This window comes from Salmo salar, unplaced genomic scaffold (assembly GCF_905237065.1).
Source record: "Salmo salar unplaced genomic scaffold, Ssal_v3.1, whole genome shotgun sequence".
NCBI lineage: Eukaryota > Metazoa > Chordata > Actinopteri > Salmoniformes > Salmonidae > Salmo > Salmo salar.
Genome location: NW_025547068.1, coordinates 92605 through 120243, shown reverse-complemented (window position 1 = coordinate 120243; position 27639 = coordinate 92605). Strand labels below are relative to the sequence as shown.

The 27639-nt window shown below is 42.2% G+C and overlaps 3 protein-coding genes across 3 annotated transcripts in view; 2 read left to right on the top strand and 1 right to left on the bottom strand.

Annotated features, from left to right (window-relative positions):
- LOC106597325 (NACHT, LRR and PYD domains-containing protein 12) overlaps positions 1-27639 on the bottom strand; it is a 141546-nt gene that overhangs the window by 29173 nt on the left and 84734 nt on the right. The gene's annotated exons all lie outside the window — the stretch shown is intronic.
- Positions 5961-27639, top strand: part of LOC123731704 (NACHT, LRR and PYD domains-containing protein 12) — a 62827-nt gene continuing 41148 nt past the window's right edge. Inside the window, exon 1 of the mRNA XM_045711101.1 lies at positions 5961-6046. Coding sequence (XP_045567057.1) covers positions 5976-6046 — 71 coding nt within the window. The 5' untranslated portion in view covers positions 5961-5975. The remainder of the gene's footprint in view (positions 6047-27639) is intronic.
- On the top strand, positions 21365-26167 carry LOC106592061 (NACHT, LRR and PYD domains-containing protein 1 homolog). The gene is made up of 5 exons (XM_045711104.1): positions 21365-21641; positions 21799-21927; positions 24994-25120; positions 25196-25225; positions 25761-26167. The coding sequence occupies exons 1-5, from the start codon at positions 21408-21410 to the stop codon at positions 26093-26095; spliced, it is 855 nt and encodes a 284-aa protein (XP_045567060.1). The 5' UTR covers positions 21365-21407; the 3' UTR covers positions 26096-26167.

Sequence of the window (27639 nt, the reverse complement as noted above, 5' to 3'; positions counted from 1 at the left end):
ATGTTATTGGTCCATACACATATTTAACAGATGTTATTGGTCCATACACATATTTAACAGATGTTATTGGTCCATACACATATTTAACAGATGTTATTTTGGTTGTAGTGAAAATGGTCTAAAGTTGGCAGGAAGGTGAGTGTGTGTTTGTCTGTGTGTTTGTTCTGTGTGTCTGTGTGTCTGTGGGTGTGTGTGTCTGTGTGTCTGTCTGTGTGTCTTCACATATATCTATATTTCTTAATTATTTTAGATTTGTCGGTATTGTTGTGTATTGTTAGATACTACTGCACTGTTGGAGCTAGGAACACAAAGATTTAGTTTAGCAGCTGTGAAAAGGGTTGAGGGTTTGAATGGTGCATCAGAAGAGTCCATGGTGGTGGATAGACCTTCACTGCAGGATGCAGGGGTTTCCTTTCACCAGCAAGATCCTGACATTTTAAAGGTTAAGATGGTGGACTTTATAGCTGTGGTAATTAATGGCACTGATGAGGTGGAGAGAAGGTGGACTTTGCGTCCTTTATAGCTGTGGTAATTAATGGAACTGCCGAGGTGGAGAGAAGGTGGACTTTGTGGCCTTTATAGCTGTGGTAATTAAGGGAACTGCCAAGGTGGAGAGAAGGTGGACTTTGTGGCCTTTATAGCTGTGGTAATTAAGGGAACTGTCGAGGTGGAGAGAAGGTCCAGGAAGATAGAAATCATAGTGATCGGAGCGGTTCCTGTTTCTGGTTCCCGGGGCTGAACGATTTCACAGCATAAGAGTTACATGGAATATTGGCACAAGCCGTAGCACAATCTCAGGTCCTAGAGCCGTACCACCCTCTCAGGTCCTAGAGCCTTACCACCCTCTCAGGTCCTAGAGCCGTACCACCCTCTCAGGTCCTAGAGCCGTACCACCCTCTCAGGTCCTAGAGCCGTACCACCCTCTCAGGTCCTAGAGCCGTACCACCCTCTCAGATCCTAGAGCCGTACCACCCTCTCAGGTCCTAGAGCCGTACCACCCTCTCAGGTCCTAGAGCCGTACCACCCTGTCAGGTCCTAGAGCCGTACCACCCTCTCAGGTCCTAGAGCCGTACCACCCTCTCAGATCCTAGAGCCGTACCACCCTCTCAGATCCTAGAGCCGTACCACCCTCTCAGGTCCTAGAGCCTTACCACCCTCTCAGATCCTAGAGCCGTACCACCCTCTCAGGTCCTAGAGCCGTACCACCCTCTCAGGTCCTAGAGCCGTACCACCCTCTCAGATCCTAGAGCCGTACCACCCTCTCAGGTCCTAGAGCCGTACCACCCTCTCAGGTCCTAGAGCCGTACCACCCTCTCAGGTCCTAGAGCCGTACCACCCTCTCAGATCCTAGAGCCGTACCACCCTCTCAGGTCCTAGAGCCGTACCACCCTCTCAGATCCTAGAGCCGTACCACCCTCTCAGATCCTAGAGCCGTACCACCCTCTCAGGTCCTAGAGCCGTACCACCCTCTCAGATCCTAGAGCCGTACCACCCTCTCAGATCCTAGAGCCTGAGAAGGGAGATATGGAGAACTACAGAAGGAAGAAGTGGGAGTTTTGTTTGTTTTGGCAATGTACTATTTTTATTAGTGTTGATTGAGTTAGTTTCTCTATTACGCATGGATTTTTTTAAATTACTTTTTATTTTTGAGTTTCAAACCGTCCAGTTGGTGGCAGCAATACATATTTTTTGTGTGTAGTTCCGCCATAAAACCACAGAAGAAGAAGAAGAAGAAGAAGAAGAAGAAGAAGGGACGTTGTGGAATAAAGATGTTTCATAGGTTTGTAGCGTTCTTTCACAATTTAATGTAGAAATCGAGAGAGAGATGATTTAGGGGGCTAAGACATCCGCCAAGTTAATACAATATTGATTTAAACTTTAAAGAATGATTATTTTAGGTTTATTTACATTGTTGTGGATTCATAGTGATCAGCCTAATCAATAAGATGTGATGTGATATAGGCTACAGGGCTATGAGGTATGGTATTATTGTTATAGGCTACAGGGCTATGAGGTATGGTATTATTGTTATAGGCTACAGGGCTATGAGGTATGGTATTATTGTTATAGGCTACAGGGCTATGAGGTATGGTATTATTGTTATAGGCTACAGGGCTATGAGGTATGGTATTATTGTTATAGGCTACAGGGCTATGAGGTATGGTATTATTGTTATAGGCTACAGGGCTATGAGGTATGGTATTATTGTTATAGGCTACAGGGCTATGAGGTATGGTATTATTGTTATAGGCTACAGGGCTATGAGGTATGGTATTATTGTTATAGGCTACAGGGCTATGAGGTATGGTATTATTGTTATAGGCTGCAGGGCTATGAGGTATGGTATTATTGTTATAGGCTACAGGGCTATGAGGTATGGTATTATTGTTATAGGCTACAGGGCTATGAGGTATGGTATTATTGTTATAGGCTACAGGGCTATGAGGTATGGTATTATTGTTATAGGCTACAGGGCTATGAGGTATGGTATTATTGTTATAGGCTACAGGGCTATGAGGTATGGTATTATTGTTATAGGCTACAGGGCTATGAGGTATGGTATTATTGTTATAGGCTACAGGGCTATGAGGTATGGTATTATTGTTATAGGCTACAGGGCTATGAGGTATGGTATTATTGTTATAGGCTACAGGGCTATGAGGTATGGTATTATTGTTATAGGCTACAGGGCTATGAGGTATGGTATTATTGTTATAGGCTACAGGGCTATGAGGTATGGTATTATTGTTATAGGCTACAGGGCTATGAGGTATGGTATTATTGTTATAGGCTACAGGGCTATGAGGTATGGTATTATTGTTATAGGCTACAGGGCTATGAGTTATGGTATTATTGTTATAGGCTACAGGGCTATGAGGTATGGTATTATTGTTATAGGCTACAGGGCTATGAGGTATGGTATTATTGTTATAGGCTACAGGGCTATGAGGTATGGTATCATTGTTATAGGCTACGTATGAGGTATGGTATTATTGTTATAGGCTACAGGGCTATGAGGTATGGTATTATTGTTATAGGCTACAGGGCTATGAGGTATGGTATTATTGTTATAGGTGATTGACAGCACATTAAGGTGATTATTATCTGTGGAAACTGGCTCACTTTCACTTTCTGAAAGAAGACGTGCATCGGGAATTATGTATAGCTGTCATTAAATAAAATAGTCTGTCTAGTCAAGTATATGTGACGTTCAACAATGTGCATATAAACTATTTAAATGTGGGGCTAAATCACATGTTAAGTTTAAAGCTTTCTGGTGACAGATCAGGAAGGCGGTGGTCCGTTTGGCGAACTGCAGGTGCGCTCGATATAACGTCACCGGCTCCTCTACGCGCATTGTGAACCCCGGGTTGAATCGTCAGCACACCTTTTCTCAGAATGTAAACTCCGGTGCGCTCGATATATAACGTCACCGGCACATCTATGCGCATTGTGAACCCCGGGTTGAATCATCAGCACTACTTTTTCTCAGAATGTAAACCCCGGTGCGCCGGGCGAGATAAACTGATCGCACCTCAATGAACTCAAGCACTGCACTGCAGCATGTGTCTACTCACTAAACCAGGGATGGGCAACTGGCGGCCCGGGACCAGTAATAAAACATTGTTTTGGAACTCAGTCTGGATCTCAACTTACTGTTGACCGTTAGAATAATAGAAAACACATGGTGCAGTGTGTAAATCTGGTTGTGTATCAGCAGTCAGTCTATTAGCCCATGTTAGCTACATGTTTTTAGATGGTAAATTAGGTAAATCTCCCAAAATATCAAATTGGGTGTCAAATGAAAGCTAAGAGTTTATGTTTTGGGGAAATCAGAAGGCATAGATACATTTTTCAACCATTTTCCATCTGAAAAATTATGCATAAATAATGGTTTTGATTTCTGGTCAAACAGATGGAAAAGATCTTAGAAAACATCTACCAGAAACAGTCTAAAAAGGTTTTAAAAATACATAAAAACACAATAATGTTGAAGATAAGACTCCTGACAACTAATATCAACACTTAAATGTAGTTTTGGATAAATTATTGCCTTCTGTAAGTTGAAAAAACATTGCCTCGTAATTCTGTTACCAAACAACACATACACAGTATCTTTAAGATTTTTGTAATTTCTCTCGTCATCAGGAGGGAGGATCATGAAAGTTCACCGAAGTACCAATTTAGTTGTTACTGATTTATTAAGTGATTAAAACTCCATTGCAAAATGTGCAGAATTGCAGGAAATGAACATTAAATGTGTTATTTTCACTGTTAAGAGGGGAGCCACTAAATATGTTTTGCTCGGCGGGGTGTAAGGTTGTGGGTTACTGATATACATTTTTATTTATGAATTATTAAATTATTAAAACTCGTAATTATGTTACCAAATCTAAAGCTAAAATAATTAAGAAACTCGTTTGAAAAAAATAAAACTATAATCATTGATTCCAAAAATAAAATAAAAACCATCATAAATTATGTTATGTTTTTTTTCTCCCTTCTATACATTGTCTGGTAAATGCTGCCAGGAAATGGTGATGTTTCAAATAGGCCTAACTTGTTCATCACTAGCCTCCCTAGACAGACAGGTTGCCTCCCACAATGTACCAATGTTCCTGCATGCAAGCAAAGACTGTCTATTATATTGAGAAGATACTCAAGTGACCGCTCTAACAATGGAAATGCATGTCCTCAAAGAGGGAAGGCAGGTGGGAGGAGGCGAGATCTGGTGGGACCATGTAGCCATTATAGCCTCTGTGACAGCATTGGCAGTGCCATTGACGATATCTCCATTTTAAAGTAGTACATTTTCTTATTCATTGGCTGATTGCTCCCAACTCATAGGAATTCCCACTCAGTTGACTACTTTAAAATGGTGGAAGGCCTCAAGCACAATGTCCGTTCTAAAACAGATTATATCCATGATGAGTCCTCCATCTCTATGACAACAGGCACAACTCCAATATAAAGTATTTTCCTTCGTAACAACCTAACCATTATGGAACTTCTATTAGATCAAATAAGCCTCACGTAGCAAATTAGTAATTCAATTTTTTGTTGACCAAATTCGACAAACTCTCACTGACCTCCATACAACAACTCCTCACATCGTGGGCTTATTTTCGTGGACAGAGTTTTCACTGAGTAAAACCTCTCGCTTCGCCTCTTCCTCTCTGATACATGTCTGTAGAAGTTTCTGAGGTCAGTTGGGACAGAGAGGAAGAGGCGAAGTGAGAGGATTTACTCTGCCCAAAATCTGTCTGTTATTTTATTTCACCTTTATTAAACCAGGTAGGCCAGTTGAGAACAAGTTCTATGAGAGTGTGGAGTTACGTGAGGCTTATCTGATCTAATAGAAGGTTTGTAATGTTTAGGCTGTTACAGATGTACTGATATAAGTGGATGGATGTTGCATTCCGGTGTTATGATACTGATGATTTCTCTCCATAGATGGTTTGTTTGTGTTTCTACGGTTGTGGCTAGATGGAGTAGAGCTGTAGGTCTACAGCTCCATCTAGAGGTTGAGTTGGGGATAACAGATGTTGACAAATGTCAGCTAATGGGGATCCAAGTCAAATCAAATGAATAACATATTGGACTGTGTATGTTTGAATACAATATGAAGTCTGATTTAACTCTTTGACCTCAGACAGTAAATGTGTTGTTAATGGTTCTTCAACAATGTTCAGAAATATTGACTGTTCTGTTATTTCTTATTGTAGCTGAGTGAGCTGTAACTTACATCAAAATGAGTCTCTCTGGGGAGAGAGAGGAGGGGACCACTGCCTCAAAAAATGAGTCTTTCTGGGGGGAGAGAGGAGGGGACCACTGCCTCTAAAATGAGTCTTTCTGGGGAGAGAGAGGAGGGGACCACTGCCTCTAAAATGAGTCTTTCTGGGCGGAGAGAGGAGGGGACCACTGCCTCTAAAATGAGTCTTTCTGGGAAGAGAGAGGAGACCACTGCCTCGAAAATGAGCCTCTCTGGGGAGAGAGAGGAGGAGACCACTGCCTCCAAAATGACTCAAGACACCAGTTCTAAGAGGTAAGAGATGACATGTAAAATATACAGTTCTCTTAAAGACATAAAACTAAAGAGAAAAGTGTTCCCAAATTACATAAAATGTAGGTCATATCATTCACTTAAAAGGCCAGAAATGGATTTACCAATTGCAGACTGTAGCTTTATAAAGAAACATCAGGACTTCTAGATGTTCCATTATACAGTTGTTAAAAGGAAGTAGATGAGGTATTGATGAGATATTGATGAGGTGATCTGTCTCCCTGTTTTGTTCAGTGTTCAGAAGCCCAGAGCAGAGTCCCCTACAACCAGCCTGCTATCAATGAAGAGTGATCAGCCACCTGCTTTCAGCCAGGAACCATTACCAGATGACAATAAGGAAGTGGAGAGTTTGGACAGTGAGGATGCATTAAAGATCACACACAACCTTCTGGACAGAAGAAGTAAGACTGTATTCCATACAACATTACAAAGAATGGTACAAAGACCCTTATAAAACACACACAAAGTCCCAACTCTCAATGTTTTCCTACAGGTCAAACTCTGCTGACAGTCCAACAAGACATTAAGGCTAAACTGAAACACAAGTATCAACACATATCTGAAGGAATTGGACACCATGGAAACCAAAGTCTGTTCAAGGACATCTACACAGAGCTCTACATCACAGAGGGTGGAAGTGGAGGGCTCAATAATGAACATGAGGTTAGACAGATAGAGATGGCATCCAAGAAACAAACCACACAAGAGACACCAATCAAATGCAACGACATCTTCAAGCCTTTACCTGGACAAGACAAACCTATCAGAACTGTGCTGACAAAAGGAATCGCTGGCATTGGAAAAACAGTCTCTGTGCAGAAGGTCCTCCTTGACTGGGCAGAGGGAAAAGCAAATCAGGATGTTAATTTCATGTTTCCTCTTCCTTTCCGTGATCTGAACCTGAAAAAGGACCAATACAGTCTGATGCAACTTCTTTCCCACTACTTCCCAGAGCTGAAAGAGATTGACAGCATTGAAGATGGTGAAACCAAAACTGTTTTCATTTTTGATGGTCTGGATGAGTGTCGACTTCCTCTAGACTTCAAAAACAATGAGAAGTGCTGTGATGTCACGAAGCCAACCTCAGTGGACGTGCTCCTGACAAACCTCATTGAGGGGAATCTGCTTCCCTCTGCTCTCGTCTGGATAACCTCACGGCCTGCAGCAGCCAATCAGATCCCTCCTGAGTGTGTTGACCAGGTGACAGAGGTACGAGGGTTCAATGATCCACAGAAGGATGAGTACTTCAGGAAGAAAATCACAGATCAGAATCTGGCCAATGAAATCATCAAACACATGAAGACATCAAGGAGCCTCCACATCATGTGCCACATGCCAGTCTTCTGTTGGATATCAGCCACTGTCCTTGAGATGATACTGAAAGAGGCAGAGAAGGATGAAGTCCCTAAAACTCTGACCCAGATGTACTCACACTTCATGTTCATCCAAACCATTGTGAAGAACAAGAAGTACAACAAAGCCACAGAGACAAACCCAAAGGAACTGTCTCAGTCAGACAAAGAGATGATCCTGAAACTGGCAAAGCTGGCTTTCCAACAGCTGCAGAAGGGCAACCTGATCTTCTATGAGGAAGACCTGAGAGAGTGTGGCGTTGATGTCACAGAGGCATCAGTGTACTCAGCATTGTGTACAGAGATCTTTAAAGAAGAATCTGGGCTGTACCAAGAGAAGGTCTACAGCTTTGTGCATCTGAGCATTCAGGAGTTTCTAGCAGCAGTGAATGCTTTAGAATCATGTCTGGACAAGAAGGAAAATGTTTTCTCCCCCACTAGTGATGATGAAGAGAAGGAGTCAATCCAGTTGTCTGACTTACACAGGAGAGCAGTGGAGCAGGCCTTGAAGAGTGAGAATGGACACCTGGACCTGTTCCTCCGCTTCCTTCTGGGTCTCTCACTGGAGTCCAATCAGAATCTGTTACGAGGCCTTCTGACACAGACAGGAAGTACCACACAGACCAATGAGGAAACAGTTGAGAGAACAGTTGAGTACCTTTCAGACAAGATCGAAAGGGAATCCTCACCAGAAAGGATCATCAACTTGTTCCACTGTCTGAATGAACTTGGTGCAAACTCTCTAGTTGAAGACATGCAGACCTCCCTGCGATCAGGAACTCTTTCAGAAACAAGACTAAAACCTGACCAATGTTCAGCCCTGGCCTACCTGTTACTGATGTCAGAGGAGGTGCTGGAGGAGTTTGACCTGAAGACTTACAACACATCAAAGGAAGGTTATCAGAGGTTGCTGCCGGTAGTGAAAACCTGCAAGAGAGCACTGTAAGTTATGTTATTGAGTTGATGTTTACAGTATCATTATAATGAAGGATTTGTATATCTAACAGATTATCTCCTCTCTCCAGACTGGATGGCTGTAAACTGACATCTAAATCCTGTGAGACTCTGGCCTCAGCTCTGCAGACACCAAACTCCCCCCTGAGAGAACTGGACCTCAGCTACAATGACCTGGGAGACAGAGGAGTGGAGCTGCTCTGTGTTGGACTAACCAGTCCACTCTGCAACATACAGACACTAGTGTGAGTTAAATATCTTCAGTATCCTCTGTCTTTATAGTTTTTATATATTTGTAGTAATTATGTTTCTAACATTATTTTACCATCTTGATAAATATGCAGAAACATACATACGATGTGATAAATATATCAAACTAAGGTTGAATATCTTGAGTGAGTTAGTATGTTTTTAACATTATTAAATCATGTGTCCTTTTGTTATTGTCTTAATGTATCTCATTATTCTTAAAGCTTTGCATATTTAACAGTGTATTGACGTTAGAGGTCGATCAATTATGATTTTAACGCTGATACCGAAAATTGGAGGACCAAAAAAGCCGATACCGATTAATCGGCCGATTTGTATTTTTTATATATATGTTTGTAATAATGACAATTATCACAAATTAGACACCTTGCTTTCCCTGGGGCCAATTCAATGTTATAGTCCCACACTCGTGCTCTGCTTTTCTCTGCCATGGGTAAAATTAATATAATCGTACACACACACACACACACACACACACAGCTCTCTGAATTGACAAAGATACTGAAGAGTCTGCTTAGGAGACACAAATACTCTCAACTGTTTGAATAATAAAACTAGAGTTGAAGTTACCTGTGATGAATGTTGAAAACAACTGTAATTTCTATATGCAGGAAATCCTATTTTAATAATGGGCATGGTAAGAATTGACTACCAAAGTGTGAGTCATAAATCCCATGACACCTTCCAGCAAAATCTGAAAAGTGGTTCCTTTATTTATTTATTTATTTATTCCATAGGATTTTTTTAGATTCACTTCAAATAAGGTCTGTGTTTGTGTAGGCTTACACCACCTTGCCAATGTAATAACTGTGTAGATATCCATATGACACGGTAACTCTGATCAATAACGGCAAAGACTTTAAAAAAAAAATGTACATTGGAAATATGTTGACAAACGTTACCTTATTTTTTATTTATCTTTATTTAACTAGGCAAGTCAGTTAAGAACAAATTCTTATTTACAATGACAGCCTAGGAACAATGGGTTAACTGCCTTGTTCAGGGGCAGAACAACAGATTTGTACCTTGTGAGCTCGGAGATTTGAACTTGCACCCTTCCGGTTACTAGTCTAACGCTCTAACCACTAGGCTACCCTGCCGCCCCAAAATCCTAGCGGGAGTTACACGACCCCCCACCGGCCTCGATGAGGCTCTGGGCTACTATTCCCCCCTTTGTGTCTCGGGACCCCCCCACCAGCGGGTGGTGTTGGTGTCCGAGGCGCAAACGAAAAGGTCGGACCCTATGTACGAGTTGTCAGCGGCCACGTTGTTATGAGAATGGCACCAAATGGCACCTTTCAACCAACTCTCCTGGTGTTTGTCCTTCAAAGCGCTCAGTGACTGTCGAGGCATGTCAGTCACCACCGCGTCCACGTGGGGCAACCTCTTCAGTACCTGCGAACTGAGACGAGGATATCGGTCTGTGATATCGCAAAGTGTTTCACCAGTGGGAGTCATCGGGTCAGTTGCTGGACTGACGCCATTAGTGTCATTGTAAGGGGTGACAGTCCCCAACCAAGCGGAAGGTGTATCATTGGAAGCAGAGTATACTCTGCGCATCAATGTTTTTCTTGCTGAGACGGCCGCAGTGCTTGCGGAAGTGTCCGAAGGGCAAGACAAGTTCATCTCAACTATCGTATTGCACGACTGCAAGGAGGAGGGAAGTTGCTTATAAACAGAGACAGCTGGCTCGAAATCATGAAAAGAATGGTCAATCAGGTTGGCTGATGGAATGTGTCGAGATATCGTAATATCTCCTTGGATCGGATTCTGTACCAAGAGGTTTCTAAAGGTCTTTTTCCCAAGGGGTGCTTTCGACAGATACCCCTCGTGAATGACTGCGTTGCAGCTAGAGTTAGGGGAAGACAGTGTGGTCAGTGGAGAAGGCACTGTGGCCTGTGACCATACCTGGTTGGTTTTCCAATCCATCAATGGGAGTAACTGATCCATCAAGTCTGCTCCAAGTAGCAGGGGTACAGTTGAGGCTGGTAACATACACAGGGTGAACGAGCGATACGTCCTGGAAGTGTAGTTTCATTATGACTCTCAATGTGAGAGGCGAGGTAGCCTGAGTGACCCCTCGAAGTTTAGTGTCGCATCGTTCCACTGTTAACCAACGTTTAGTTGGCTTCAAAGCCCTTTTTAGATCATCGAACAATGTTTGAGAGATGAGTTATATTGTCGCACCCGAATCAATTAGCGCATGACAAGTTAAGCAGTCCTCCAGGACTGTTTCCAGGTATGGCCGTTTAGATTCGTGGTTAGTGGACATATTCCCCACAAAGTGGAGTGGTCGTTCGCAACGACGTGATATGCCATTTCTGTTCAAGGTGGAAGCAGATTGACTTTTCCGATTTTGAGTGGGCTTGGCTTTAACGAAGCGTTTGACCTTTTTCTTCGCAACTTTTGTATCAGAGTCTATAGACAAAGCCCGGGGGCTTGTTTCTTGATCAATTGGGCCCTGGATAGGGTCTTGAATGAGAGCGGGAGAAATTTGAACTTTAACGTCCTTGCTATGGGTGTTAATTCCTGCGGACCTGGTGTCCGGTAATTCCCCGTCTAGTGCTTGTGACTTATCTTTTACCCTTTTCTCAAATTGTTCTCGCTTTAGTTCTTCCCGTAGTGGAACTTCTGGAGAACATTGGTCTACGTTTTGATCGTCCTTCTTGGGGCTAGGGGGCAGTATTGAGAATTTTGAAAAAATATGTGCCCATTTTAAATGGCGTCCTACACAAACTCAGAAGCTAGGATATGCATATTATTATTAGATTTTGATAGAAAACACTCGGAAGTTTCTAAAACTGTTTGAATGGTGTCTGTAAGTATAACAGAACTCATATGGCAGTCAAAACCCTGAGCGAAATTCTGACAGGAAGTGAAAATCTGATGTGTGAAATGAATTTCAAGGCTTGGCCATTGAAACACACAGTGGGTTAGGATTCATTTCTCACTTCCTATGGCTTCCACTAGATGTCAACAGTCTTTACAAAGTGGTTTGAGTCTTCTCCGGTAAAACTGACCGAACAAGAGGCCTGGATACTGTGTCATTGTGGGAAGTCCTATACTACTATGGCGCGCGAGCCCGTGTGTACTCTCTCGTTCCTTAACGTTTTAACCTGTTAGGGCTAGGGGGCAGTATTGACACGGCTGGATAAAAACGTACCCGATTTAATCTGGTTACTACTCCTGCCCAGTAACTAGAATATGCATATAATTATTGGCTTTGGATAGAAAACACCCTAAAGTTTCTAAAACTGTTTGAATGGTGTCTGTGAGTATAACAGAATTCATATGGCAGTCAAAACCCTGAGACAAATCCTGACATTAAACTGAAATCTGATGTGTGGATATCACTTCAAACATTTGCCATTGAAACACAGTGGCTTGCGATTCATTTAGCACTTCCTAAAGCTTCCACTATATGTCCCCAGTCTTTACAAAGTGTTTTGAGCCTCCTACCATCAAAATTGACTGAAAGAGAGGATGTTTACCTTGGTCACAGGAAATGGGCCATTACCATTGTGACGTCGGCGCCCATGGGTACTCTCCCTTTTCGAAACGTTTTGAAAGACAATGCAACCATCCCAATGGAATATTATTGAAGCCCTGGTTGAAAAAGCCCCTAAAGATTTATGTTATAAAACGTTTGACATGTTTGAACGAACTTAAATATATTTTTTTGCTCATTCCTGACGACAAGTCAGACGCAGACGGTACATTTTCACTAGCCTTCGGAGCGCTAACGCTATTGGGACATAAATTATTAACCTGTTATGGCTAGGGGGCAGTATTTTCACGGCTGGATAAAAAACGTACCCGATTTAATCTGGTTACTACTCCTGCCCAGTAACTAGAATATGCATATAATTATTGGCTTTGGATAGAAAACACCCTAAAGTTTCTAAAACTGTTTGAATGGTGTCTGTGAGTATAACAGAACTCATATGGCAGGCAAAAACCTGAGAACATTTCATGCAGGAAGTGGCCTGTCTGACAAGGTGTCGTTCTTCTTGTCTCTGTTTATTGAAGAGTGAGGATCTTAGCTGTCCCGTGACACTTCCTACGGCTGCCACAGGTTCTCAGAAGGCGGCAAAAAGCGGAATCGTGGCTTTGCAGGCTCTGGCTGAAACAAAGTAGCGCGTTTGGGTAGTGGCTGGTTACAGTACTGTGAGACTCAGGCTCGTGCCCGCGTCGACCGAAAGGTTTGTTTTCATTCCTCTGTTTAGCTAAATGGACATTCCCGGTCGGAATATTATCGCTTTTTACGAGAAAAATTGCATAAAAATGGATTTTAAACAGCGGTCGACATGCTTCGAAGTACGGTAATGGAATATTTAGATTTTTTTTGTCACGAATTACGCCATGCGCGCGACCCTTCTTTACCATTCGGATAGTGTCTGGGACGCTTACGAACAAAACGCCGCTATTCGGATATAACGATGGATTATTTTGGACCAAACCAACATTTGTTATTGAAGTAGCAGTCCTGGGAGTGCATTCTGACGAAGACAACAAAAGGTAATCAAACTTTTATAATAGTAAATCTGATATTGGTGAGTGCTAAACTTGCCGGGTGTCTAAATAGCTAGCCCGTGATGCCTGGGCTATGTACTTAGAATATTGCAAAATGTGCTTTCACCAAAAAGCTATTTTAAAATCGGACATATCGAGTGAATAGAGGAGTTATGTATCTATAATTCTTAAAATAATTGTTATGCTTTTTGTGAATGTTTATCGTGAGTAATTTAGTAAATTGTTAGCAAATTCCCGGAAGTTTGCGGGGGTATGCCAGTTCTGAACGTCACATGCTAATGTAAAAAGCTGTTTTTTGATATAAATATGAACTTGATTAAACAAAACATGCATGTATTGTATAACATAATGTCCTAGGTGTGTCATCTGATGAAGATCATCAAAGGTTAGTGCTGCATTTAGCTGTCTTCTGGGTTTTTGTGACATTATATGCTAGCTTGAAAAATGGGTGTCTGATTATTTCTGGCTTGGTACTCTGCTGACATAATCTAATGTTTTGCTTTCGCTGTAAAGCCTTTTTGAAATCGGACAGTGTGGTTAGATAAAGGAGAGTCTTATCTTTAAAATGCTGTGAAATAGTCATATGTTTGAAAAAAGAATTGTATTTTTGAGGAATTTGTAATTCGCTCCACGCCTATCATTGGATATTGGAGCAGGTGTTCCGCTAGCGGAACGTCTAGATGTAAGAGGTTAACTTTTTTGAACAAAACTACATTTGTTATGGACCTGGGATTCCTAGAAGTGCCTTCTGATAAAGATAATCAAAGGAAAGGGATTATTTACAATAGTATTTTTGATGGTTGATCGTTCCAAGATGGCTCAAAACATGTATAGCCTAGACTATTTTTCTGGGCATACCACGTCGTTTATTGCAAAGTGTGATTTCCCAGTAAAGTTATTTTTAAATCTGGCAAAGAGATGGCATTCAAGACATGTTAATCTATAAGTCTTTGAAAGACAATATTACATTTTAACAATGTTTTCGAATAGTAATTTTGTAAATTATAGCGCTAATAAACCGGAAGCATTTGAGGCAAAAGATTTTCTGCTGTTTTTATATATAAATATGAACTTTATCGAACAAAAAATGCATGTGTTGTGTAACATGATGTCCTAGGAGTGTCATCTGATGAAGGTTGTCAAAGGTTAGTGCTGCATTTAGCTGTGTTTTGGGTATTTGTGATGCATGCTAGTTGCTTTGAAAATGGCTGTGTGATTATTTCTGGCTGGGTACTCTGCTGACATAATCTAATGTTTTGCGTTTGCTGTAAAGCCTTTTTGAAATCGGACAACGTGGTTCGATTAAGGAGAGGTGTATCTATAAAACGGTGTAAAATAGTCATATGTTTGAGAAATTAAAGTTATAGCATTTATGAGGTTTTGCATTTAGCGTGACACACCTAGGACATTATGTTATACAATACATGCATGTTTTGTTCAATCAAGTTCATATTTATATCAAAAACCAGCTTTTTACATTAGCATGTGACGTTCAGAACTAGCATACCCCCCGCAAACTTCCGGGGAATTTACTAACAATTTACTAAATTACTCACGATAAACGTTCACAAAAAGCATAACAATTATTTTAAGAATTATAGATACAGAACTCCTCTATGCACTCGATATGTCCGATTTTAAAATAGCTTTTTGGTGAAAGCCAATTTTGCAATATTCTAAGTACATAGCCCAGCCATCACGGGCTAGCTATTTAGACACCCGGCAAGTTTAGCCTTCACCAAAATCAGATTTACTATAACAAAAATGTTATTACCTTTGTTGTCTTCGTCAGAATGCACTCCCAGGACTTCTACTTCAATAACAAATGTTGGTTTGGTCCCAAATAATCCATCGTTATATCCGAATAGCGGCGTTTTGTTCGTGCATTCCAGACACTATCTGAAATGGTAAATCAGGGTTACGAGCATGGCGCAATTCGTGACAAAAAAATTCTAAATATTCCATTACCGTACTTCGAAGCATGTCAACCGCTGTTTAAAATCAATTTTTATGCAATTTATCTCGTAAAAGCGATAATATTCCGACCGGGAATCTCCTTTTCGGTAAACAGAGGAAAAACATAAAGACGGGGCGGCCAGTGCACGCGCCTAAGCCCACTGTCCCCTGATCGGCCACTTGAGAAAGGCGATAATGTGTTTCAGCCTGGGGCTGGAATGACGACATTCAGGTTTTTCCTGGGCTCTGAGAGCCTATTGGAGCCGTGGGAAGTGTCACATTACCGTAGAGATCCTTAGTTTTAGAAAGAGATGTCAAAGAAAGACAATAAATGGTCAGACAGGCCACTTCCTATAAAGGAATCTCTCAGGTTTTTGCCTGCCATATGAGTTCTGTTATACTCACAGACACCATTCAAACAGTTTTAGAAACTTTAGGGTGTTTTCTATCCAAAGACAATAATTATATGCATATTCTAGTTACTGGGCAGGAGTAGTAACCAGATTAAATCGGGTACGTTTTTTATCCAGCCGTGCAAATACTGCCCCCTAGCCCTAACAGGTTAACATCTTACAAGCATCCCAACATATTCCAAATAGCTTTATCCTTATTCATTAATTTTATACAACCATTTAGATGTAAGTCTCATACCTGAGGCTAGTATATAAACATTATTATGGTAATATGGCCGTATTGTCTCTCATGAGTTTCACAAAATTGTACCAAACGGACCAGTTCGTAGCTGGATTTTTCACCGATCTTTTATACCTTCTCCAGAACATAAATGTTGTTCGGTTCTCCAATTCTGTGAGGTAGAAGAATTCCTTTGTCTCTCTATGAAAACACTCTGTCTCTTTATACTGTGGCCATGAGGCGGGACATTTTCTTAGGAATTTACGACCGCTCAAACAGGGCCTGAGAAGGGTGAGGTAGGGGGATGGTACATAGAAAACCCAAAGAGGGCAACATCATTACACTAGTAATGAATTGTACTCTGTTCTGTATGCAGTAGGTAGGATAGAATACCTGTATGTCTCTAGTAATGAATTGTACTCTGTTCTGTATGCAGTAGGTAGGATAGAATACCTGTATGTCTCTAGTAATGAACTTGGATAGTGCACCAGAACACAACAATATGGTTTAAATGTTGACTGCTTTATTAGGTCTTTGTCAGTCAATAACCTGTTTCTCCTACAGTGTGGATCATGGTGGAGAGGGCAGGCTGAAATCAGGGCTGAGGAAATGTAAGTCTCTTCAATCTTAATTAATTGCATATTCAGCTCTATAGTAACATAGTAACTAATCAATACTTGTTCTGTACCTACAAAACAACATTTTATATGAAGATGTGGTTTGATTAAACTCTCCTTTTGTCTACAGATGCCTGTCATCTCACCCTGGACCCAAATACAGCAAACCCAAACCTGATACTGTCTGAGGGGAACAGGAAGGTGACATTGGTGGAAGAGAAGCAGCATTATGAAAACCATCCAGACAGATTTGACTATCATTCCCACGTTCTCTGCAGAGAAGGCTTATCTGGATCTCGTTATTACTGGGAGGTGGAGATGGATAGTTACTGGGATGGTGGCATGACTGTTATTGGTGTAGTTTACAAAGGAATGATGAGGAAGGGAGCTGGAGATGACAGTAGGATTGGAGCCAATAAGGAGTCCTGGTGTTTAGTCTGCTCTGACAGTCATTATCACTTTCTCCAAGCTGGAGTCCGTAGGAGATCCATCCCTTGTCCTGATTCTATGAGAGTTGGTGTGTATCTGGACTGGCCAGCTGGTACTTTGTCCTTCTATAGTTTGTCCTCCTCTGGTACACTGAAACACCTTTACTCAAGACACACCACATTCACTGAACCCCTCTATCCTGGATTTGGGTTTCTGTTTGGGGTTTACTCCTCCTCCTCCTCAGTGACCCTGTGTCAGATAGATGACCAACACATTCAGAGGTGAGTAATAGTAATGCTTTATAATTTGTTTATCGTCTGGAATCATTTCTATAAATACATTAGTAGTGGTGTGTTTTAATGTGTTCTGTTGGACCTACAGACAGTTAGATTAGTAGTAGTGTTGTTTTAATGTGTTCTGTTGGACCTTCAGACAGTTAGATTAGTAGTAGTGGTGTGTTTTAATGTGTTCTGTTGGACCTACAGACAGTTAGATTAGTAGTAGTGGTATGTTTTAATGTGTTTGTATGCACCCTACATAGGGAGCTGGTCTGTCACCCTTTGTATTGTTATGAAGACTGTATGTATGCTATATAAAGCCTTTATAAGTTGTATGTAGTTTAATCAGTCTATCCTTCTGCTTTACCAACACCAGAGACCATGGTGGAGAGAGTTGGATCAAGCCTAGACCTAAGAACACCAGAGACCATGGTGGAGAGAGTTGGATCAAGCCTGGACCTGAGAACACCAGAGACCATGGTGGAGAGAGTTGTATCAAGCCTGGACCTGAGAACACCAGAGACCATGGTGGAGAGTGTTGTATCAAGCCTGGACCTGAGAAATGTGAGTGTTAACTGAATTGTTTTTAAATCATAATAGTTTTAAAGCGTTCATTATACTTGAGTCCCAGGCAAGGAACACAATCATGATCTATTTGGTCAAAACAAACTTAAAGGTAGAGTCAGCAATATGACGTAGATGCACAAAGTAAACAGCATAGTGGGTCAATTTCAACAACAACTAAGAGTGTTGGAGCGCAAATGAAAATTTCTCTGCTGTTTTGTTCCCATGGCTAACACTCTGTAAGAGAGTGAAGAGAACCCTTGCACATGGGTAGTGTCATGACGTTGGCCTGTGGGTAAGGTTTATGACCCCCCCCATAAATACCTTTCTCCCTTCCCTCTCTCTCCGACTCTACTGAAGGACTCTTGAATAGCCATTGTTAAACATCGAGAGTCTGGGAACATCAAACAAGTGGGGGGAAAGGAACCATATTTCGGTAATAGAACCAGTTGAAAATATGCGTTGGTACTTAATGAATATGATGTCAGTTCGGTTGTCATCTGAGACATGACTGATGACAGGACGACATAAACTGTATCTGGGAAAGTCTACACATTCTAGTTATCAGATTCACATGGAATTGTTGTTCAATTTAAATGTTTAAATATAAAACTATTTGTGAAAAGATTAAATGTAATTTTAGCTTCCAAATGAGAGAATTGGGTTTTCATAAGGTTAGAGCCCTGCTCAATCAGTGGCCCGCCCCTGTGAAGAGACATGGGTTATAAACTATGAAACACACCCTTCTCTCCCTCCACTATATAAGCCCTTGACGAAAATGTAAACTCCTGTTCCAAGGAAGATAAGACGACGGTCCATACGTTAAAAAGGACTAACATGTCAACTACAGAACTAAGCCAACCTCAGCATGAGCTTTGGTTGTGAATGGTATGAACTTTGAACTCTTATTCACTAAAGAAGTGAGACATCCTAGCCGTTGAGTTAGCAACAGCAGCTGTAAACGTGGGCTAGGAAAGGACGGACGACGTATCCAGTCTAACACACAACGAAGATACTACAACGTATCCAATTTACCACCAGAGACATTCTTTTGAGGACAGGAAGGTCTCTGTTGGCCAACACGGCCAGCATCTACGACCAACCTACCGAAGCGCAGCTCAGAGTAAATATTTATTGCATTTTCCTTTTCCAAATGGGCGGTAATTTAGAATGCATAAGATACTGTATTTGCGATAGCACAGCTTCTCCCTTTGTTCCTCAGTCTTCCTGCTCTTTCATTCAAGCCCAACCCCTCTCTTTGTGTAACCAGCCGTCACAACTACTATGATTATTATTATTTGACCATGCTGGTCATTTATGAACATTTTAACATTTTAACATTTTGACCATGTTCTGTTTTAATATCCACCCTGCACAGCCAGAAGAGGACTGGCCACCCCTCATAGCCTGGTTCCTCTCTAGGTTTCTTCCTAGGTTTTTGGCCTTTCTAGGGAGTTTTTCCTAGGGAGTTTTTCCTAGCCACCGTGCTTCTTTCACATGCTTTGCTTGCTGTTTGGGGTTTTAGGCTGGGTTTCTGTACAGCACTTTGAGAATATCAGCTGATGTACGAAGGGCTATATAAAAATAAATTTGATTTGATTTGATTGTCACGTTCATCTAAAGGAGTAGACCAAGGCGCAGCGTACTTAGAGTTCCACATGTTTAATAAATATGAAACTCACCAAAACAATACAGAAGAAAACGTAGCATGACGTTCTGGGCTGCTCACAGGCAGCTACACAAACACAAGATCCCACAAAGCACATGTGGGAAAAGGCTGCCTAAGTATGATTCCTAATCAGAGACAACGATAGACAGCTGCCTCTGATTAGGAACCATACTCGGCCCAAAACAAAGAAATACAAAAACATAGAAAAGGAACATAGAACGCCCACCCTAGTCACACCCTGACCTAACCAAAATAGAGAACAAAAACCTTTCTATGGCCAGGGCGTGACAGTCATACAGGTTCCGTCCCCCAGGGAAGTTTTCTGTATGACATAATTTGCATTCTGTGTATATGTAATTCTGTGTGATTAGTTAGGTATTTAGTAAATAAATAATTAAACCTAATTTTGTATTGCTGATTCAACTTGTTAGCCAGGGTTCGTGAAGATAACCAAGAATTTACAACTTTCAGATGAGACTGAAATAAGGTGACGATTAATATTGACTGCTATAGATGTAAAATATTACTAGGTCTTTAAGAGTTTATTCGGAAGATAACCTCTCTAGGGTATGTGGGACGAAATCGTCCCACCTACTCAACAGCCAGTGGAATCCCGTGGCGCGTTATTCAAATACCTTAGAAATGCTATTACTTCAATTTCTCAAACATATGACTATTTTACACCATTTTAAAGACAAGACTCTCGTTAATCTAACCACACTGTCCGATTTCAAAAAGGCTTTACAACGAAAGCAAAACATTAGATTATGTCAGCAGAGTACCCAGCCAGAAATAATCAGACACCCATTTTTCAAGCTAGCATATAATGTCACATAAACCCAAACCACAGCTAAATGCAGCACTAACCTTTGATGATCTTCATCAGATGACAATGCTAGGACATTATGTTACACAATACATGCATGTTTTGTTCAATCAAGTTCATATTTATATCAAAAACCAGCTTTTTTTACATTAGCATGTGACGTTCAGAACTAGCATACCCACCGCAAACTTCCGGTGAATTTACTAAATGAATCACGATAAACGTTCACAAAAAACATAACAATTATTTTAAGAATTATAGATACAGAACTCCTTTATGCAATCGCTATGTCTGATTTTAAAATAGCTTTTCGGCAAAAGCACATTTTGCAATATTCTGAGTAGATAGCCCAGCCATCACGGGCTAGCTATTTAGACACCAACCAAGTTTGGCCCTCACCAAACTCCGATTTACTATTAGAAAAATTTGATTACCTTTGCTGTTCTTCGTCAGAATGCACTCCCAGGACTTCTACTTCAATAACAAATGTTGGTTTGGTTCAAAATAATCCATAGTTATGTTCAAATATCCTCTGTTTTGTTCGTGCGTTCAAGACACTATCCGAAGGGTGACGAAGGGTGACGCGCCCGACGCGTTTTGTGACAAAAAAATCTAAATATTCCATTACCGTACTTCGACGCATGTCAACCGCTGTTTAAAATCAATTTTTATGCGATTTTTCTCGTAAAAAAGCGATAATATTCCGACCGGGAAACCCTGTTTTAGTTCAAAGACGAAAAAATAAATACATGGTGTCGCCTCGTGCACGCGCCTCAGTCTCATTGTTCTCTGATCGACCATTATCCAAATGCGCTAGTGTTTTTCGCCCAGGGCCTGCAAAGACATCATTCACCGGTTTGCCGCCTTCTGAGAGCCTATGGGAGCCGTAAGAAGTGTCACATTACAGCAGAGATCCTCAGTTTTCAATAAAGAGAGTGTAGAAGCCCAAGAAATGGTCAGACAGGCCACTTCCTGTAAGGAATCTTCTCAGGTTTCTGCCTGCCATATGAGTTCTGTTATACTCACAGACACCATTCAAACAGTTTTAGAAACTTTAGGGTGTTTTCTATCCAAAGCCAATAATTATATGCATATTCTAGTTTCTGGGCAGGAGTAATAACCAGATTAAATCGGGTACGTTTTTTATCCGGCCGTGCAAATACTGCCCCCTACCCTAGAGAGGATAACAGCTCTAAAACACTCTTTCGTGGTGCTCCTTTTTATTGTGTTGTTCAGGGACCAACCCATCCCTGAGGAATGAGATGAAGATTCTTCATGTAGAGGAACATGGAGTGTCTTTAGAGGAAGTGCATGAGGTCACCAGATTCCATGCTAAGATTCTCCATCCCAAGTTCTCAGCTATCTCTGTTATACTGAGATATATATTTTCTTGGAACGTAGATGTCCACTCTGAGCTGATGCTCTATCTGACAGTGAAAAAGCAAACACTAATTCCACGCCTATACCTGTTCCCCAGTAACCCCGGCCAAATACTGGTGAGGTTCCATTATTATAGAGATGACCTTAACTAACCAGTGGTGCAGTTTATGTTGACACTCTTTAAATGAAGATAAGTGTGTTGCTAGTTTTCTGAATAATGTTTGAATTAGACTATACATTGACTGGCTGTGTATTCCATGCCTCGTTTCACAGGCTGTGGAAGAACAGGAATCAAAGTTTCAAGGGTCTAAAAGGATTCCCATCACAAGACCAGAGCAGTCCTTAAAACTGAATAGTTCCTTCAGACTGAACATTCCCTGTTCTACCTCCATCTTTCCACCGGTACAGTTTTTGTAGACTAAGAACATGAATCTGACATTTAAGTCACATCTCTCTCTCTCTCTCTCTCTCTCTCTGTCTCTGTCTCTCTCTCTCTCTTTATGCTGGCAGTGTTTGGTGCATGCTGGGTATTGTATGAGCGAGGGTGAGTGTTGTCTGGAGTTAGATCGCCTGTGGTTTCTTTCTTGTTTACTTTTGTTGGTGGTTTTACTTTTTCTGCTGATTCAGGTTTTTTTCAGTGGTAGAATTAGATATATTGTATTTCTTGTTGAATTGTCCTGGTTTTGGTGGGGATGGCGACCCACATGGGGTCGTTGTCCCTGCCACTTGGGCACGGCTTGAGGTGTGTTACTGAAGCTGCTGTCACTGTGGAGGAGTATCTGGTCTCAGTAGGAGACAAGGTAGACTATGAAAAAGTTACGCCGCTTTTTCTCCGTCAACAAGGGTTACGATTTTGAATGTACCGCCTTTTATTGCAAATGAGCGATTGGAACGAGAGTTATTGCGGTTTGGGAAGTTGGGTTTCAAACACTCGGCTCTGAAAAAGGTTGTTGTTTCGGCGACAGGTGTTTATGTTTTTGGACTCACCGGAGCAGACTTTGGAGTTATCGTTTAAAGTCAAGTATGACAACAGACTGTATATGGCTAATGCTAGTATGGGTAGTCAACAGTGATTTGAGTGTGGGGATGTTGGCCATAAGCGACATGCTTGCAGGTGATCCTCGTAACGCCTGGACTCACTGATGTAGGGAGAGGTAGGCTGACAGTCGTAGAGCAGCCACAAGCACCTGTTGCTGAGGAACAAGTTGTTTGTGTTGAGGGTACTGAGTTGCAGTTTGTAACAGAGGGGAACATAGCGTCTGATGTGCAGCAGAAAAATATTGTTGTAGGAGCTCAGGATGGATCTGGGGAGCCATTTCCCCAGACTGGTGAGAAGATGCCCAGTACGCGTGATGGGGTACAGGAGGGGTTTAGGTGGGTATAGTCTCCCAGGTAGTGGAGGAGATGCACGGTACGAGTAATGGGGTACAGGATGGGGTTCGGGTGGAGCTAGTCTCCCAGGTAGTGGAGGAGATGTCCACTACTGGTAATGGGGTACAGGAGGGGGTTCAGGTGGGGCTAGTCTCCTAGGCAGTGGAGGAGATGCCCGGTATGAGTAATGTGGTACAGGTGAGGAGTGTTGAGAGGGATGTGGCAGAGGGGAGTCAGGGGTCTGTTGCCTCAGTTGAGGAGGATCAGGAGAAGGATATGGATATTTCTGATATGATAGCAGCTGGCGATGACTCAATCAATCAAGGTTAGACAGGCTGTATGTATCTGATCACTACTGTAGTAGTTAATGAAGGTGGTGTCGGAGCAGCAAGGTTAGACAGGCTGTATGTATCTGATCACTACTGTAGTAGGGTTGACATTACTCCTGAGGGTTTTTCTGATCCCCATATTGTTACTGTTGATATTCACTTGTCCTGTCCATGAAGGTCATCACCTTATTGGTATTTTAATGTGAAGATTTTACATGACGCCATGTTTTGGGAAAAGTTTTTGTTGTTCTGGAAAACATTGAGGGTTATTAATTAGAATTTTTGAATCCTTGAGACAATGGTGGGAGGTTGGGAAGGCCCAAATATGTGTGTCTTGTCAACAGTATACTGCTCTGTCTTGTATTGAAGTTAAAGAGACTATCAGGGCCCTTGAACAGGACATCAAATCTATTGAATTGAAGTTGCTCACTCAGAGGGACCCCGGAGCCCCTGGCATCGATGTTTTACCATCTCAGTTCTATAAGCACTGGGGTGCTACCCCAGCTGTCTATTGGGGGGGATTTTTATGAAGTGGTGTGTGAATCTTTTCATGAGGATTCTCTTCCTGTATCCTGTCAACGTGCTGTGCTTTCATTGTTGCCAAAAGGGAGGATTTGGCCCTTTAAAAAAACTGGTGACCTGTTGCATTGCTGTGTGCAGAATATAAAATGATATCTAAGTGTCTCTCAAACAGGTTGAAAGAATATCTGGGGCTGTTGGTCCACAAGGACCAGTCTGACTGTGTACCTGACCGCTCTATCGTTGAGAACTTGTTTCTGATAAGAGATGTTTTAGATGTTTGTAAACTGTCTGATGTGAATGTGGGTTTACTTTCTTTGGATCAGAAGAAGGCTTTTGACCGTGTGGACCACCAGTACTTGTTCAAAACAATGAAAGCCTTTGGGTTTGGGGATGTTTTTTTGTCTTGGATGAGTTTACTGTATGCTGGGGGCCTCATGTATGATGAAGGTGGGGGTTGGGTTGAGCTGCCCCATCCCTGTCCATAGGGGTATTAGGCAGGGATGCCCAACTTCAGCGCAGTTATATTGTCTGGCAATTGAACCAATGCTTTGTTTTTTAAGAGCGAGGCTTACTGGTTTCTCTGTGCCAGGGGTTATGAAGGGTCCCACGATAGCACGGTCTTTGTATGCAGATCACGTGACAGTTTTTATTACAGGGGTTGAGGATGTTAAGGTTCTCTCAAATGCTCTAAAGGTGTGTGAGGGGTTCTCCTCAGGTAGAGGAGAACCCCCTCTTTCTTTGGGGAAAGAGTGAATCGCTGTGGGCAGGTCAGCTTCAGATGGGGTCCACTCCACGGTTGGGATGAACATTGTTCTTACAGTGTCCCAGGTTGGTGGGGATGATTGACTTGATCACTAGCTGATTCTCAGGTGTGGGAGAGGTTTTCTCTTCCCAAATGTTTATATTTGGGACAAAGTACAGGTTTAGTAGAAGGGGTGAAGTTCTCTTAACTTTGTGTCAGGGGCAGCTAAATTAGCAATTTGGAAAACATGAAAGAACAATATTCGAGGACAGGGGTTTGTGGATGTGGTGGGAATGCTGGAGGGGATGTTGGCAGCGAGACTGAGGGTTGAGTTTGCCTGTTACAAAATGATTAACATTGATCTGTTTGAGTATATGGGGTATTCAGAGGCTGTTGTGTTGAGTTACTGTGGAGGAAGATTTGGTGTTGTGTTTTTAATTGATGTTTAACCATGTTTTTGTTTAACCTCTCTCTCTCTCTCTCTCTCTCCCTCTCTCTCTCCAGAGGATTCATCTCATACATAGAGACACCACACCAAGCTTTTTCAAGGTGGTTATGGAAATTACAGGGATTGAGATGGAGTTAATCGGTGATGATGAGAGGACAGTATGGAAAGAAACTCTACAAAAATGTAGGAGAATGTCAATCATCACTTTTTCTGACAGATGCTGTTTAGAGTGATATAACCTATTTCTGTTTCTTTCAGATGAATTCATCACTGACACCCATTCAACTAGTAAGTAAACATGAGAGATACAAACCAATGACTTGCGGGCCAGTCAACATGGTTTACTGTAGGACCTGGACAGGTCCTGATTATAAAAGATTGTCTTCAAGAACAATGACATCTCCCCCAGGGCTTTATGTAGATTAGCCTGGTTCTGAATGACCTAATGACATCTCCTCCAGGACTTGATGTAGATTAGCCTGGTTCTGAATGACCAAATGACATCTCCTCCAAGACTTTATGTAGATTAGCCTGGTTCTGAATGACCAAATGACATCTCCTCCAAGACTTTATGTAGATTAGCCTGGTTCTGAATGACCCAATGACATCTCCTCCAGGACTTGATGTAGATTAGCCTGGTTCTGAATGCTCCAGACTGTTTTTATATGTCTGTGAAACCGTCCCTAAATGTGAATATGTGATATGTTCAGGTCGTTATTGTAAAAGATAATGTTTTCTCAATACTTTTATTTTAGGAGTCTGCTTCTAAATGACTGAAATGTAAATGTTCAAATGTAGTTATTTTGTAACCTGACTCTCTCAGGTGCTGTGTTGGGGGCAGGAGGTCCGGCTGAGAGCAGTCTGACTGGTCCTGCAGAGCAACAGCTGCGTTCTGTACGGACCGAGATTGTGAAACGAGTGTCAAGACCTGCCCTGAATGAACTGCTGGACGGACTCCTGCAACACACAGTCATCAACCAGGAGGAAATGGAGTCAGTGAAGGTGATAGCTGAGAGGACAGAGAAGGCACGTGACATCATCGACATGGTGTTGAGAAAAGGAAATGAGTCATGTTCCAGGATGATCAACCTTCTTGGGGAGCTGGACCCCTGTCTTTGTTCACTGCTTCAGATCAACAGTGTTGGAGTACCAACCTAATGGCAGAATGGATAGTAACAGTGTTGGGGTACCAACCTAATGGTAGAATGGATAGTAACAGTGCTGGGGTACCATCCTAATGGTAGAATGGATAGTAACAGTGTTGGGGTACCAACCTAATGGTAGAATGGATAGTAACATTGTTGCGGTACCAACCTAATGGTAGAATGGATAGTAACAGTGCTGGGGTACCATCCTAATGGTAGAATGGATAGTAACAGTGTTGGGGTACCAACCTAATGGTAGAATGGATAGTAACAGTGTTGGGGTACCAACCTAATGGTAGAATGGATAGTAACAGTGCTGGGGTACCATCCTAATGGTAGAATGGATAGTAACAGTGTTGGGGTACCAACCTAATGGTAGAATGGATAGTAACAGTGTTGGGGTACCAACCTAATGGTAGAATGGATAGTAACAGAGTACAAACGTTATGGAGAAAAAAACATTGTATATATATAGATTGTGTGTGTGTGACGACCCTCCCGCTCTGTCACTCTGTGACGACCCTCCCGCTCTGTCACACTGTGACGACCCTCCCGCTCTGTCACACTGTGACGACCCTCCCGCTCTGTCACACTGTGACGACCCTCCCGCTCTGTCACTCTGTGACGACCCTCCCGCTCTGTCACACTGTGACGACCCTCCCGCTCTGTCACTCTGTGACGACCCTCCCGCTCTGTCACACTGTGACGACCCTCCCGCTCTGTCACACTGTGACGACCCTCCCGCTCTGTCACACTGTGACGACCCTCCCGCTCTGTCACTCTGTGACGACCCTCCCGCTCTGTCACACTGTGACGACCCTCCCGCTCTGTCACACTGTGACGACCCTCCCACTCTGTCACACTGTGACGACCCTCCCACTCTGTCTGCAGAATTCTTTCTCTTTGATCTTGTTTTCTTTAATAGGATGTCGGTGGGCGGAGCCGGAAGGGTCGTCAGTGAAATGGGACACACCTGTGCTCGGCTGTGTCCCGGGGATAAATACACCTTTCCCCCATTCATTGAGGAGACTCTCTCCACCCAGACACACTGTTGTTTTTGGTTGTGGCATTTTGGGGCTTCGTTGTGTTCATTTGTTTTGGCACCTTTCAACAGCCCTCATTATCACCATCTGTGAACACATCCACTCACTTCCACTACTGACTACACACCCCATTATAACTTGTATATAGTTTACTTTATTTAATAAATATGTTTTCTTTATCTCCACGTTGTCTCCCTCTTTGTTACAGGCTATGAGCCGGTTCATAACAGTGTATCAGAATTATAATCTGAATCATTTGGACCGGGAGACCTGTTCCTAGATCAACACTCCTACTCAACACCATGGGGTGTATTCACTAGGAAACAGACCTGATCCTAGATCCACACTCCTATTTTACACCATGGGGTGTGTTCACTAGGAAACAGACCTGATCCTAGATCAACCCTCCTATTCAACACCATGGGGTGTGTTCACTAGGAAACAGACCTGATCCTAGATCAACACTCCTATTCAACACCATGGGGTGTATTCACTAGGAAACAGACCTGATCCT